General features: G+C 35.3%; 2 protein-coding genes across 2 annotated transcripts; one reads left to right on the top strand and one right to left on the bottom strand.

The window, feature by feature from the left end:
• The first annotated feature begins 869 nt into the window (after positions 1–869).
• LOC143452044 (calcitonin receptor-like) lies at positions 870–8310 on the top strand. Its single transcript, XM_076952867.1, has 12 exons — positions 870–963; positions 2537–2641; positions 4215–4327; positions 4755–4846; positions 5256–5370; positions 5499–5652; positions 6561–6621; positions 6853–6919; positions 7038–7123; positions 7222–7405; positions 7530–7683; positions 7764–8310. The coding sequence occupies exons 1-12, from the start codon at positions 900–902 to the stop codon at positions 7829–7831; spliced, it is 1263 nt and encodes a 420-aa protein (XP_076808982.1). The 5' UTR covers positions 870–899; the 3' UTR covers positions 7832–8310.
• A 3243-nt stretch (positions 8311–11553) lies between these two features.
• On the bottom strand, positions 11554–15118 carry LOC143452824 (E3 ubiquitin-protein ligase MYLIP-like). Its single transcript, XM_076953951.1, has 8 exons — positions 14896–15118; positions 14422–14612; positions 14107–14319; positions 13640–13900; positions 12863–12997; positions 12658–12782; positions 12280–12581; positions 11554–12194 (listed from the first exon to the last, which is right to left on the bottom strand). The coding sequence occupies exons 1-8, from the start codon at positions 15022–15024 to the stop codon at positions 12000–12002; spliced, it is 1551 nt and encodes a 516-aa protein (XP_076810066.1). The 5' UTR covers positions 15025–15118; the 3' UTR covers positions 11554–11999.
• Between the last annotated feature and the right edge of the window lie 1170 nt (positions 15119–16288).

The raw sequence follows: 16288 nt of genomic DNA, 5'->3' as shown, positions 1-16288 counted from the left end.
CTTTTTCCTTCATCATAGTCCACTAGTTTTCTATTGGGTTCAAATCTGGACTGTTTCCAGGAGTTCGATCTTTTTCGACTTCAAGAACTGGGTTACGATCTTGGTGCGATGACATGGTGCTCTATTGTGCAATTATGAACAACCATGTGTAGTTCCAACTTGTCTTTCAACAAATCAACGAATTTCTGGCCATTCATGGTCGTTCTTGATGGCAGGAGAAATAATCCAACCGTTCTGTTCACCGATATTCCCTCCCAAATCATGATACTAAGTGGGTGTTTCATATTTTGTGTGATGTACCGCTCATGAAATCGCTTTCCAGAGCGTCGACAGATATACCGCTAGCGTGTAGTGAATGCTGTACCTTAGATTCATCCGAAAAAGCACCTGTTCGATATTCCATTTTGCGTGTTACTTGGCAAAGGCCAAACGGTTGACTTCCATAGCTGGCGTAAGTCCAGGTTTTTTTGCTGGTTTGTGAGCTTTTAAAACAAAATCATCCATCAAACGTCGATTGACAATTCTGCGACTAATATCAGCAACTTTTGCAAGCAGCACTGACCGTATCTTGCTTGCAGAACTTATTGGAGACCGAATTGCTATCCTTCCTTGGCGTGATTGTTCGTGATCGACCAGGCCATTTGGCATCTGAATAAGTCCCAGTTTTCTTAAATTTCACGACTGCATTCTTGCTACACCTTATTCGTTCACCAATTAACCGTTCATAGTATCCTTCCTCGTATCTTACCTCGTTAAGCTTGGAAGTAGCGTATAGCAATCTTGACTTCAAATAGAAGAACGGGAGAAAAATCAATATGGCATTTTTCATTTCGGCGTCTTATATGCAATTAGAAATCGGGAAACGAGCTCAGACGTCGCAACGACAGAAAATAAGCAGTATGACCGGGCGAGAAGAACAATTTTACTGCATCCAGAATGCACAAGCAAAATTAGGTGCATACGGTAAGTGAAAATGAGATTTCTACTTATACTCCTTTTAAATCTGATACTAAACATAGGCTTATATTGCTTAGGGTGTTAGAAACAGTTTATATTGGTTAAACTGTTGTGCTTTGAGCTTAGAACGTGTTTAAGTCGATAAACAATTAGATTAGTCGATGGTTATAATCAATGTATGAAATTAAAACACGTACACGATTTACACCCTACGAAAACTTAATATAGACTATTCGTGGTAAACCCTAAAGTTTTTTGTGGGTTGTTTGATAAAGAACAAGCCAAATTTTGTCTAGTAGGTTAAACGGCGTATTGCCTAATTCACAGTACAACTGCTTCTTTGTTGATTTCGGTCGAATTCCTGCTATATCCTTCGATATCATTAAGTTTATGGTAGCCAGGTTCTGTATAACAATTGTAGCTTTCTAGTCTCAAACATTATACCAGTTTGTTTGGTGCACGTATAAATATACCTTGCGAAAGCCATAACGTTTCGTGCATGAATAAATTTGTAATCATGCCATTTCATTTCTCTACACTATACCAAAAAGGATAGCTGCTGTACTACGTACTGCAGCAAAATGACCTTGGAGTAACGTATACAGCAGAGTTGGGTAGTCAGTACTTTGAAAGTACCATAGGTTACGCCTTACGGTACCGGTTCTTGGCAAAAAATGTATCGATGGTCCCGGTATTCGCTACTGTTTCAAAAAAGTAGTTCAGCACTTTGTCGGTACCGGTATTTTTTGTATAAATAACTCTATTCCAAGTGCAATTTATGTCCCGATTCGGGCCTAAGTACATGTTCCCTTAGGTCAAAACATATGTGGCCTCACTTCCTGCAACTTTAATAGATATTTGTAGACTAAAAAGAACATTTAGCGGTAAATATTAGCATTAAGGTTTCATTAAAATAAACTTTTGAACAAATGTTTCTTAAAACCTTGAAATAATCACTTGAACAGTATCGAGTACCGAGACCAACTAAAATTTATCGCAAAAAGTAATTCGGTAAAGGGATTTGAAGAAAAAGTAGCGCGGTATGGTAATTCAACACCATGTAGTACCGCAGTACTGTCCATCTCTGCCATATAAGCTACCATGCGCTTTTAGCATATGATAAACTGTCACTATTATGAGATATCTGTTGATTATATAAGTCTGGACATGACCATTTTACAACCGGAATGTTACAGCATTTTTTAAGGTTTGACTTTTACGATCGTTAAACGGTTTCGAGAAACCGCAAAAGAAAATTTAAATGGCCGCGACTTTTAACATCTAATTTTCTGCTGCAAAATTTCTGCAGAAGCAGAAATTTTAAGAAACCACTTCGGTCCAGAAATACACTGAAGATGCAGCTATTTTTATCATTTATACATTGTGGTTATGCAGTAGCCTACTGGAGTTACCTTTCTTCTTTCGATTGCAATAGCTTTAACATATATTGCTAATTTCTAAGCGCGCAAACGATGAGTCAATTGTAGCCTATGTTTAAACAGATTACATTTTGACTTATATGGTAGGCTATATAGCCTATAGATAGATTAAACATCATACCTGTTTTGCGGAATTGAAGGTTGCCCGGAAGTATGGGACGGAATTCTCTGTTGGCCAGAACAGCCACCCTCTTCGATTGCAATACATCCTTGTCCACTGCCGGATACAAGATTTATCGCTGAAGGTAGAAAATAGGGTGTATATATTGTGTAGTGTAGGCTGCTTGTTAAACACATATCCACAAAACCAATAAAATCTTCGAAAGGCTGCAATATACAACAATTGTACCATGCAATATTAACATTCGCCAATGATATTTTTATCGGAAAAGTTAACATGTTTGGTATTATAGGGGAGATCAGGAACAATTGTAACAAAACTCAGATTTTATTGTTTCACTCAAAATATTGTGCGTCTGATTCAAAACAAAGTAGTTCTAATATATGAATGACGATCTTGTGCAGAAGTTTGGCACTTATTCAGGCTTCAATATAGATTTAATTGGCACTCTTTCTTGTTACATTTGACCCCAAATAGTGGGTCAATTGTAAAGTATCGCTGAGTCAGTTGTAACACCAATTTTTCTAAAGCTGCTATTCTATTGCAAATTAATCATATATAATCTAGATCAGTGGTGGAGTTACATGTGTGACAAACAAAACGTTTAGAACTCCGCTAGCTCCACCTTCAGGTGCCCAGTGCTTCCATGCCATGCATTGAATGCATATATTGCCATGCGCCTGCAACTAATAGGCTTGATGGTTGGACCGTGGGTAAAGTCAACGGTGATTAAGTGACATTTGAATACAGTGCTCAACAAGTTGTTACAATTGACCCAAGCATAGACATTTACTTTGTGACCAAAATGTCTATGCTTTTATAAGCCAATTGCACTAATATAGATTAATTTACAATAGCTCTTAATCTCCAATTTCCTCCCCGCTACGACCAAGAATCTGACTAAATTCCTTGGTAGATGCAGACCAAACTATTCCATTTAAAAAGTTTACTAAACTATGTAAAACACAAACTTTTGTTGATATTTTCGTTTTGGATTACATTACAGTCGAGATGATTAGCTTAGTTTACACTGATTTTAAAGCAGGTATATTGTCTAAATTTTCGACGTGCAATGACGATGTTAAACCAGGAAAATTTGAGCTGTTACAATTTACCCGTTTTACTTTTGTCCCCGGTCTCCCCTACTTAGCGTTTAATGTAAATTTGGATTTTTAACAAGTTAAGCTTGAAAAAAGCTTAGTATTGATTTTACAGAAATTCAATTGCATTTATCCGTCCACAACCGGTTTTATGAAAACTAATGAAATTTCTAAATCACTAACGCATGCAGGTCATTGCAGATGCTCCGAAAAAGTAAAACCTTTTTAAAAATTTAAATTGATATGACAAGTATATAGGCTATAGCCTATAAATACTTGTTTTTACAATGAAATCTCAATGTTGCTTTTGACGTTTAACATTGCACTATACTAAATCAATATGTAAAAGCAACATTTTAGCTTCGTAAATATTTTTAGAGGAATTTTCAATGACAAAAATCATAAGTGATATGGTTGTTCAGCTTAAAGGCTACTTTTTTCCGTGTTACTGGATTTACAAAAAAGTTGGGTAAACATGAAAAAAAAGTTGATTACAATAGGAAAGTGATGTTACCTTTCTGATTACTACTTTCTGATATTACCAGCCTTTATTTAAACACATTAAATCTTTTTGTTTAACTTTATGTTTTCTTTGAGGGTTTGCTAGCAAAACATGTGACTCAGCAGGAATTTGGTTACGTAGCTCAACGTTTAATAAAACCTGGACAAACTACACTATGTGCAGCGTTTTTGAAAACAATGAATATCAGGTATATATAACATAACCCGTGTAATATTAATTTGGTCATAACTTTTCTTAATTTCATTTCTATTTGATCGCGTGAAATTTCGGGTCATTTATGTCGTCACCTGCATCAATTATCATGCGGAAAGTGTGCTTAGAAAAATATTAGAAAAAGAAAAATTAACGTAATATAATATAAAAATCGATTAGGTATCTCTGAAACCTGGTAAATGAAGCAGAAATTTCTTGACTGTATAATTTATCTAAGCAATCACGGCTTGTTTTTGTATTTCTTTGATGGAATAATAAGTTATTATATGTTGAACCAGAATGAACTAATTTTACAGCGGGTTATTTATAAGTTAATATTATTTCGTAACAAGTTCAGGTTTAGGCTTACTGTTTAAACAAAACCTTTTGGTATTATTTAATTCAATTACTGTACGTTTCAGGATTCTTGGCTATTATTGTATATTGCCCTCGCTGGTTACGGAGTTTCCACTATATCTCTGATATTGGCTTTAATCGTGTTTTGCAAATTCAGGTAAGACGATGGAATAACTTAGTAGTTCAGGGATGTCCAACCTGCGGCCCACCTGAGATTTTTGTGCGGCCCGCTAGTCATTTTCACTCCAAGTAGTATTTTGAGCTTTGAATCTTAGCCTAATTAAAATGTACCAGTCAGCTCTTTATGTACCCATTTTTCTTGAAATTTAATAGGTTCTGCGGCCCAATGAATTATTTCAAGTGACAATGCGGCCCACTATAATAAAAGGTTGGACATCCCTGTAGTAGTTGATGTCCTATAAAGCATTGCTTTGCCTAAGTTCTTTGTAGTTCACAAGTTCTTGGGATCAGTGAAAACATTGTCATCTTTCTCCATGCGGAATGATTTTTTATGACACAAAATTATGAGTAAAAATATCCTATACCTACACAATTAATTGTTTCAGATCGTTACATTGTCAACGTGTGACTCTCCATAAACATCTTTTCATTTCTTACATCATTAACGCTGTTGTTGGTGCATTCTGGCTTATTTCAGCAGCGTCAACGCATAACACACAGGTGATGACAATGCTCACAAAAAACCCTCGTATATTACTCATATAAGCTGCATAGATAATTTTTATTTATTGTTCTTTCCATTCCTATATATAGTAACAAATAACAACAGCGTTCATGATTGTGTGTAGGTTTACTGCAAACTTCTTAATGTACTGAACCAGTTTACTCAACTAAGCAATTATTTCTGGATGCTGTGTGAAGGAATTTATTTGCACGGAATAGTAATTACTTCAGTATTCAGAACAAAACAGAAAATGTTTGTATTTATTCTGCTTGGCTGGGGTAAGTTCTATCGCAGCAGGTTCAAAGCAAAGACCGTTCGTTGTTATTTACATGTGAAGGGATAACGAGAAATATTTTAATTGATTTGGCATGTATGTGTCTTCTTTGCCGCGCGTAGTTTGATGTGTCACTGTAATCCAGTTTAATATAACGTTGTCAATACAAATCTAATTATCGGAAATTACACTTTGCATTAAGCATTGTGTCTGCAGCAACAAAATGGACAAATATTCAGTTCTGTATAGAACGTTTTTGCAACGAAAATTACAGAATTTTATTTAAGCCCGTGATAACATATTAAATTAAATAACAAAATCCGAAATCATATCAAGTTGCAAGGTCGCAGAAATCTCTGGCGCAATCATTTAATAGTATTTATTGTATTTTAAACATTTTGCTTCGAAAAAAATCTAATTTGTAGTTTAAATTCATTTTTTCGTTATGGATCTCAGTGAGGTTAATTTACGTAGAAAGTCAAAGTTTTGTTTTTAGTCGTTGAAATTGTCAGAAAATAGCAGCATTTCAAACTACAGAAATTTAAATAGTACAGTATTGTATGTTATTGCCAAATTTAGTTGAGTATGTAGCCTAATATTGTTGAAATGAAATCGACAGTGCAGATAAAATATTCATCAATTGCGAAAGACTGACAGATTTTTGCTTAACATGTAAAAAAATTGAGAAAAGTATTGATTTTGATATTGAACGATTTTAGGTTTCACTAAAAAAATGCTTTTAATCCGAATCCGAATTTGTACAATGAGACATTTTGATATATGCAAGTATACTGATGGTGTAGAGACTGTAGAACAATTTTTGACCAAAACAATTGAACGTGTTTATCGTATTTTTGTTTGCTTTTGGCGAACATTTCATTCAAAACTTGCACCATTTTTTTGTTTCCGCAGGTTTTCCATTAATACCGAGCGGTCTGTACATGCTTGCCAGCTTTCTTTATGACAACACCAAGTAAGTGGATTGTTTCAGCATTACTTGGGTGTTGGGTTTGTCAGTTTGGTAACCTGACGACTGTAAGCCACGTAGGATTTCTAGTATGCGATAAAATCATGTCACTGATAACGTACTTTCTAATTCAGTTTCTGCACTTCAAATCATTTATTTTAATTCAGATACTGTACAGTAAGTATTAGCATGTAACAGGTTGGTCTAAGTTAACAAAGCTAATGTTTTTAATTAAAGCTGTTGGATTGAGCATGACACCGCTGTCTTGTTCGTAGTGCATGGTCCAATCTATGCCGCTCTACTGGTGAGTATGTATAAGTAATTTTTAATTCTGTCACTGTAGATAGTTTACTGTAATATAAATGTGAAATCCGAGCAACACGATGTGTTCTTGCAACCCACATTGGTTTATGTATTTTCAGATGAACTTCGGAATTTTGTTGAACTTATTACGAGTACTTTCAGCAAAATTACAAACACCTCACCAAAACATATCTAGAAGTTACGCGTGAGTATGCCAAGAATCAGCAGAAACGTACATCTTAAAAATACTAAAAACCAAATACTTTCTGAAAATATTTTCTAAAATTTTTCTTTGTCTTACAGGCCAGCTGTGCGGGCAGCGCTTGTTCTCATGCTTTTACTTGGTACTCATCATATAATCCTCACATTTATTACTTTGACAAATAAGACAAAGTCAGTTCAAGAAGTTGTAATGTACATCGAAGTCATACTCAACGTGTTTCAAGGATTTGTGGTATCGATAATTTTTTGCTTCAGCCATAACGAGGTTTGTCATGTTAAATTTAACTCAAAATGTTTTTCTGTATACCAGTCAGTGTAAAAGGATTCTTATTTTTTACACTTATAAGTCTTAGTTATAATAGATTCAGTTCTATGTTTAAAAAAATCAGGTGATTCAAAAGTTTTCCTTCTTTCTAACTCGGATTTGTCGTCAAAGACCTGATGTTGGTGATCTTTCGGAAACGTCTGCCATCGCGTTGAGGAGCTGTTATAACACTTCTTTTCAAGACATTCAACCCGTCACCCAACTTGAAGTTACGATAGGTGATTTATTCCCTAACTTGGAAAAAGTAATCTCTGATCTTGTTAATGAATAAGTTATTTAGTCAGCCTTTGTTTTTCAGATAAAAAAGGTCGCGAGAAAAACACTTTGCTTATGACCCCGCATACATGTATGTCCGAAAGAGTTTAGTAACATATTTTTTATACAATCGTATGTCTTTTATGGATTCTTAAACTCTCCAAAGCGATACAAGCAAACACACGCAGATGCAGATATCGTCATAAAGATGTTGCTGGTATAAAATTGCAAACACAGTATATTTCGACACAATAAAGATGGAAAAAGTCATGTCAATCTCTTGTGTGTCCATTGCGTAATAATATTGCAGCATCCAAATATAGTACAGTATTTGTGTAAAACATAATGAGTTTAAGTAATCTTTTATTTATTGTTTGCACTGTGCAGTGTAAACCTATAAACAAGAGTTTTGGGTTACTAAAAATCGAATTTATTTATTTGGTATTAAGTTTTTTTGTGGTTACAGGAAGAGAGCTGTGGATCGACTTATAATGATGTGTAGGCTATGTATATGAGTATATGCATATATAATGATTTTTTATTTATGCTTGATATTTTATTGTAAATGCCGTAAATTTTATCAAAATAAAAGGTCATGAAATGCTTTCTGTAAGCAGTCTCATTATTTCATGAGTTCAACAGTCGTTCCGTTTATTAGTAACAACTTACGCACACTTCATGAATCCGACAACAGCTTTTTTCATAATACTTAGTTGGCAAATGATAGCCTGCTGATAGCAAGCTGTAAATGGATATTTTAGTCAATAATAAAGTATTGAAATCCAGGCAATCAAAATACCAATCTGTTTCAGAAAATATCTCCGCAATATTACATACTTCTGTTAAAGGCTCTCTACATACCTTTGCAAAATACATAGTCATTATCTATTAGTTTAAATCAATAGGAAAATTAAAAAAACGTATTACGTGTACATATTGATACAACATATTGATGATAAACATTCAATAAATTTTTAAACAACTCAATAATGATATAGCCTAATTTCAAAACAAACTGGAAGAAAAGTGCGGAAATAACATGCACATATAAGACACAATCACAGGCGTTTTAGCCCACCAGTGCGTTTCTACTGGATATATGAAACACCATATAGGACCTATACGTTCTTACAGAGAGCTTTTAGTAGTCAAGCAGAGCTTTCAAAATTTAAAAATAAATTTTGTATCTAAATTTCAGGAATTTTTTGGTATATTACAAAGTTGTTTAGGCCTGCTTATTAATTATAATCAGTGACAACCTGCTAAATTTTAGGTTTTTTGACCTAAACCTGTTTCGTAAATTAGTGTCAAACAAATAAATCCAACCTAGTAGTTGGTGAATCAAATGCAAGCATATTTGAAATCTGGTTTCAAAGTGCGACGCTTCCTACATGAACAAAATGCTGTATAGTCCCGCGTCATCAATGTTTAAAAATTCTGTTTCACAATGGCGTATTTATGATTTCTGAGGGGGAAGTTTTTAAAAGCTTGGTCTAACTCTAAAGTTATGGTGTTCTTTCACCTCATCCAAAATAAGCGAAACGCAAAACTTTTGGATTTTTACGTTTCAAAACTCACTTTAAAACGTAGTGAAATGAAATGTATTTGTAAGTAGGCCTACATATTTGCAAGTAGGCCTACAGTAGCTGCCAATTTATGGTGTACACTTTTGATCAACGATTTTGTAAATTCATATGCAACGCTGTATGCAGGTATATCTGTCTATTATATGTTTTCCAACCCATTATCGCTGATAACTGATAAGTAGTCCTGAACAAGACAATGTGATAGACGAAAAAGAATGAAAACGTAAAAAGCCTCTGTCCCAAAAAAGTTGGGGCGGTAAAAGTTGCTTTCGCCCAAATGCATCCTCCGCCTAAATAAGCTAGTGGTTGAACGATATAAAGTAGCAAATGAGAGATACTGAGACGCGAATGTTGTTTCAAAAGTATCCGACTTTTAGAATACAATCAATCAATCATTTTATTTTTCTCCAAAAGCGCGGTGGGGACGACAAATCAAACCAGTTGTTACTAACATGCGCCAATGAACAGGAAAAAGTGACAAAGCCGAAAAGGCTTAACACGTGCTCAAGAAAAATAACGTCTATATTTGCTGGTAACAGCTAGCACGGCCACTAAACCTATAATTAGTTAAATTCATAAAACATAAGTTGAAGAAGCGAAAATTAAGCAAACGAGCAGGTGGTGTGTTCCAGCAACTGATAAATGAAAATTGCTTCAGTGCTGTACATCAGTGGATGGGAAAAGAAACCCCATCCTGGGCAAGAGACCGGTGTCTGGTGGTCATAGCACTAAGGAAGGGCGTTGTTGATTAGCCGGAGTTTTTACAGCAAGAATGCATTCCAATGATAATAATCTTTGGAAGATGTGATGACAATACTGCTCGTTGCAAGATGGAAAAACCTCTCTGGTATACATCGACAATGATGGACGGAAAAATATGCCAATGCTGTCCAATTTCACTTTGTCAAGTTTTTACCTGTTCAGGAGAAAAGGAATGGAGGTTTCCAATTTCATTTTCTCATTGGCGTTTCTGTTTATATATCACATATTTCTTTTAAATAAGGCACGGTTACAGATTATTTTCGACATAAATTTAATTTCTCCGAGCTTCTTAATACTATTGCTTAGTTACTAACTTTTATGTAAATTACCATGTTGACTTCAGCTTGTTGCAGACTTGCAGTTGCTTTCCTTCAATCCATCTGTTCGCGAGATGATTGTCCTCACCCGTGTATTTCTGTCATCAGCCTTACTCCAATGTAGGCTCAGGTTCAGTAAATTCATCCAAATATAGACTGTAGGTTTAGTCTATTAGTTATTAGCTAAAACGTAAGCTAACCAACTTGAAAGTTTTTGCATAAAAGCTGTTGTAACTTTTCAAAAGTTATTCATAACGGAAAATATTCCCCCACGGTTGAGCCGGGGCCCATAGTTGATCTATTGTTAAGTTCTTGCGTCGGATTTAAAATTATTATCGAACCGTAGCCATAGTGAAACACTTGTAGTGAGCTGGTGGTTCTTTTGTGTGTTTTGATCTGAATTGTCAATTAAAGCTACATCTGTCAGGAATCTTTTTACACCGCAAGACCAAGCTAAGATTATTCGTCTAAAATAACTTTGCCAAAATACTACTTGTTCAGCGTTACGAGTATAAATTAACACGTTGTATTGTAGCCACATATTGAGAATTTTATAACCCACCAAGTCATATAAAAAGCGATCGTTGTCTTTTTTGACCGCTAAATGACAGTATTGTATCGTATCGACAATTATTTCAGTAGGGTGTATGGTCATTTCAGGATCCTTCCAAATACCAAAATGTAAACAATCTATAGCTACAGTAATATAAGGCATTGTAGCCTATTTACTGCAGTAATCATAATTCATGTAACAAATGAACTTTCCTGACATAAGCTCAATTAATTATATTACGTGTCTTCCTCTAATTATGTAGGTTTCTTACATTACATTAGCTGCATTTGTTATATTAACAGAATTTAGGTTAGAAATAGAAACAGTTGTTAGATTCGTTTGCACATTTGTTAGATTTTGATAGCCTATTTAGAAATAAGCTGATAGCACAGAATGTTCTCTAAACGCAAACGTAGATATTTATCGATGAAGTTTATATTATTTTTGGGAAATTCATGAACAAGGGCTGTAGTTGTGGACAAGGTTTGCCTTTTTAAAACCAAATTTGAAGATCAAATTGTTATTGTTGTTAATGTAACGATTGGAGACGTGTCTTGCTGTATAGGCATTGAGAGCTCTTGTTTTTTCAAGAAAATCTCATCCAAGTTTCGAATATCCAATTTTGCATATTCTATTTTATTTTTTCAAAGTATATGCGTATAACAGTAATCTTCTTAAAAATACAACAGCTACAATTGCTTCTACAAGTCAGTGGTCAGCGAAATTGAGAAACAATTTTGAAGCCCATATACGCTGGTGTTTACTTCCGTAAGGTTACAAAAAGAATGAACTGTGGTGCAAAGAAGTAATATGTACACTGTACAGGTGACATTGTTGTTGCATTGCATGGCATGGCATGTATTTATCAATAACAGAAGAACAATGTAAACAAATAACGTCGTAAAAAATAACACAGCGACCAGCACTATAATTTGTTTGCATTGCTAGCATCAAGAACATAGCACATACGCAAAAAAATTCTACTACAAGATGACGCAGGCCTACTCATTGAACAGGTGGTATTACAAACAGTTTGAAACGATTGTTAATTATTAAAACTTCTACGTTACAACTTGCACAGTTTGAAAGTTGCAACTATTAGCAGTGTTATCTTGTGATAAGTTGTTGGTATAAGTACTGGAAGCCTCCGGTAACGGAAGGTCGGTCCTATTCTTTCCACTAAGTACGAATTCTCTTTCAATCGGTAGAAAAACAAACAAAATTTGTTCGATGCTTTGCCGACATACTGGACAAGACTGTAAAAGTATATAGCGTAAAAATCTTGCGTTATAATTACGATAAAAATTCCAAGACACAAGCACATCTTCTACATAAACAAACCTGGCATCTATCAGCGCATTCTTTGCAGCACACCTGATGACCACATGGCACAAAAGCGCATTCAATCTCGCGATCAAAACACACATTGCAAGTTAAGGCGTCGGTTATCGCAGAAAGCCTCTCTTTTAAAACCTCAACCTCGTCCGCTGCAGCTTCTTGAGAATTTCCTTTCTTTTCAAGCAAAGCATTTTTCTGGCTTAGCGAAAAATCGTTAAGTTTCTTTTGTTTGTGATATAGCACTCGACGTGCATTGTCGTAAGCTTCTCGGGAGGTTCTCTGGACATCGAAAACATACTGCTTACCTGTAAAAGCAAGCAAACATGTAATACTAAACTGGCATTTTTATTTGTAACTAAGCGTTTTTCAACTTCAACTCACCCATATCAGAATCGTTTGGTCGAAATAAAGCCAAAAAGTGACCTTTGAAGTCGAGGCAGTGTTGATGAATCACGGACGAATGTACTGTGTCCCAGGTGTAAAAAGCAAGCATTTCGGTAATAATTCTGCAAAAATATATTCATGAAACGATTTTGTACATTCTTCTGTCTCGGTAGCTTTTTACTAAAATCAGACATGCACATACCTATACAAACCATTGCTGGATGTGTCTGATAATGCTCGAAACACCATAGTCTTGACTGACCCATCATCTTGGTATACATTGATATCAATCAACTTCCCAGTATTAGTAGCAAGTTGTATAGCTTTGAAAGGAATTCTGCGTACCAAAAGTTGGCTATCATACAATGGTCGATAAGATATAAGAAATATTTCGGTTTTTAAATGTGAGTACATGAGTCGGCATATGATTTTTTTTAAATGCAGTACTGTACATTGATATCATTTCTGTGAACATAGCACTTGGCATGTTTTCTTGATAACAATGTTTCAGTTCCTATTCATCATATTTTTCTTAGAAGGTTCCAATACCGTGTCCTTCCTTACCCACAAAAATAAAATACTGTACCAAGGTTCTGATATGAAGTTTCTTTTAGTGCGTTATTTAATCATAAAAAATTCTATTTACTATAAGGAAGCATGCGTTTTTCTGTGTATATTTTTATATTTCCAAGGTTGTTGTTTCATACTATTCTTTGTATGAAGACCTATTGTGTTTTCTTTAAATTGTAGTATGTTTCTCAGTGACATAATGTCATTTAGGGTTAGGCAGCCTTGCTAAGCTGCTACCTTAGAGCCCCATTGAATACAGCACTTACTATGTGCTTTAAAATATAACGGTTAGCACAGCACCCTTTCTGCCTACAGCTAATAGCGAAAACCAAACAATACAATGTTTCTCCAGTACTATAAAATACTTAAATACTTGTTTATCTACAATTTCAATTGGCAATAAAAATACCTTTTGATTTCTTCATTGTCATCATCAAAAATCTCAACTCCACGTGGTCCGATGCGTAAAGTTACATTAATAAGTGTACTGCGATTGGAAGTACTGTTTCCAAATTGATTTACAGAAGTTGTTTGTGTGGAAGCGGTAACATCAAGTTTGAGCCTATAGTTTTCTGTTCCATAGGTTGCCAAATTAGAAACTTCAGACAAGAACTTCGAAATAGCTGCAGACTTAGTGCAGCCTTTCAAAGATGCGTGGTTTTCCCAAACACTAAAATTATGAAAGAAATCATTTTTAAACACATGTATAAGAAATATCATAAAATCAGTAGATAAAATTTGTGTCTGGATACCCATAGGCCACTTTTGTATCATGCACACTATTTTGATGTTGTGGTGTAAGGTATTTTCCAGCAGTATTTTTTGATGATATAATATTTGCTTGACAATTTGTGTAGTCATAAAACACATTTATACCTCTTCAAGTCAACACTTAACGATGCACTGGTGTTGTTATTGAATGGAAAAATTGCTGTGTAAGTCTCAAAAGCTGCAGGATTAACATTGTTGCAGGTTAAGTCCCCATAATCAGCTTGGGCTGCAAAAGCTAGCACATTTGGTAAAATTTCGGGGGAAATCTTCAGCTTTCCTTCCACCAAGTCTTGTTTTAGTTGTAGGTAAAATAATTTTCTGTGCAAGAAAGTATACATACTTCTTTAAGTTAAGTCTAATGTAAGAATGAAACCCACACACCGAAGTATTCATGAGAAAATGCAGCAAATGCAGTCATACCTTGTGGATTCTTGCAACAGAAAGTGAGGTTCAACAAAATACTTCACTCTAAGGCGTAACCTAAAAGGTGACTGTCCAGATAATTTTCCTGTAATGCGATTGCGTAAGTTTAACCACATTGGTTCTCGTCTTTGACCACAGTACTGAAGCCCAAAGTAATCCTTTTCTACAGTACCAATTGAGGCACAAACCTGAAATACAATGATATTATATTATAAGTAAATAACCTTTAGGCTTTCAAGAAAATATAGTATAGCTGAAAAATTATGATTAACAGCATAATGCAATCATTATAAAATATTGGAGAATAGTGCATAAGTGCAAAACCACGTGAGGCCAGACCAAACGTCACAATTTGAGTATCTGGGGTCCATAGTATACAAAAGCATCCCGTGTTTGTGCACTTCTGAACTAGACCCAGCATGCAATATAGCTCTGCTGGCAGTACTCATTTATAAGCACACCGTGATTTACCTTGTCTAGAATATCTTGCCCAACAGCATTGCGATCCACTTCTACTTCGATAACCACCAAGTCAGGCTTCGAAACTAAACACAATACTTGTGGAGTCTGCCATCCATACAAGTCTAATTGCAACGCCATTTCTTGTAAATCTAACGCAAAATATTTAGTTTCTCTGCTTAAGATAAAACAGGTCACAAGTTAGACTAGTCAATAGCTACCTGCAAAACCATACCACACAACCATAAAGCGTATAAGTGCTGTACACTTGTACAGTGTACACAACTACTGCCGTTCCCTACGATTTTATATGAGCCAGCTGGTTTCGACTGCCGTGCGTCACAAAACAGAAATTTGTGATTGGCCAATACCTGCACGTGGAGAAAAGCTAGATGGAAATTGTTGGCAGTTTGACCGATAGTTACCTTTGCGTGATCTGAAGTAACCTACAACTAGAAGGTTATTGAAGGGTAATGCCAGCAAAAACAATGGAAAGGAAAGGCAGGCAAATGAAGTCGTTTACAATTGGGATCTCCAGCCATCTGTATGCAAAGGTTTCACACGCCGAACGTGAAAGATCAAAACGATATTTTTACCGTATATAACGAAATATAAGATACACACTTTGCGTGGTACCGTTTAGGCGTTTATCATCTTAAACTACTATACGTATAACAGTTTCGTGATTTTGAACCTGAAGCAACAATAACTAAACAAACTGCCGGTACTTGTTGCTATTAAACCAATCCCAGATAAAACCATCTTGCTACAGTGATGGCATAATTCCATTGACTTACTACTATACGACGCGTTGTGGTGACAGCGCATTTATTATTATTAATATTTTTTCGTAAGACCGTTAGGATCACTCGCCAAAGATTCAATAAATAACTGATTGGTTTTTGAGAAAAAGAAAACCTCGACTGTCAGGCTACAAGGGCCACAACCACCCATTTCTTGGTTTCAATTCTTTCCGTGATAAAACGAAAGAAACTTTGAGAAAATGCGCAGCAGCAAAAAATCTGTTATAGGCTAAGTTACACAATATGCTTAACTTCAGGCAGATTAGGTTAGTCGTGATGATAAAAACACTTTAAACAAAGAAAAATATTGTTTTTTTGGTTTGGCTGACTTCAAGATGTTTATCCTCGGACTGAGGCAAGTCTTTGTACGAAAACCCGGAGATGATCTATCATTGCTCGATCCACCTTCTTTATCCGTCAATTCCAGTGTTGTGATGACTCTTGTTTCATGTTTTTTGACGACTCGACTTGACTCGGGCCGAAAGTTCTAAACAGGGTGTTGAACCAGAAATGAACCTGAACCTTTAAATCGGTTTTAGTGGATGTTTTATGAAAACCGAACCGAAACCAAAACCCAATATGTTAAATTTGTCTGAACCCAA

Source organism: Clavelina lepadiformis, chromosome 4 (assembly GCF_947623445.1).
Source record: "Clavelina lepadiformis chromosome 4, kaClaLepa1.1, whole genome shotgun sequence".
NCBI classification, from domain to species: domain Eukaryota; kingdom Metazoa; phylum Chordata; class Ascidiacea; order Aplousobranchia; family Clavelinidae; genus Clavelina; species Clavelina lepadiformis.
This window is presented reverse-complemented; position numbering and strand designations above follow the sequence as displayed.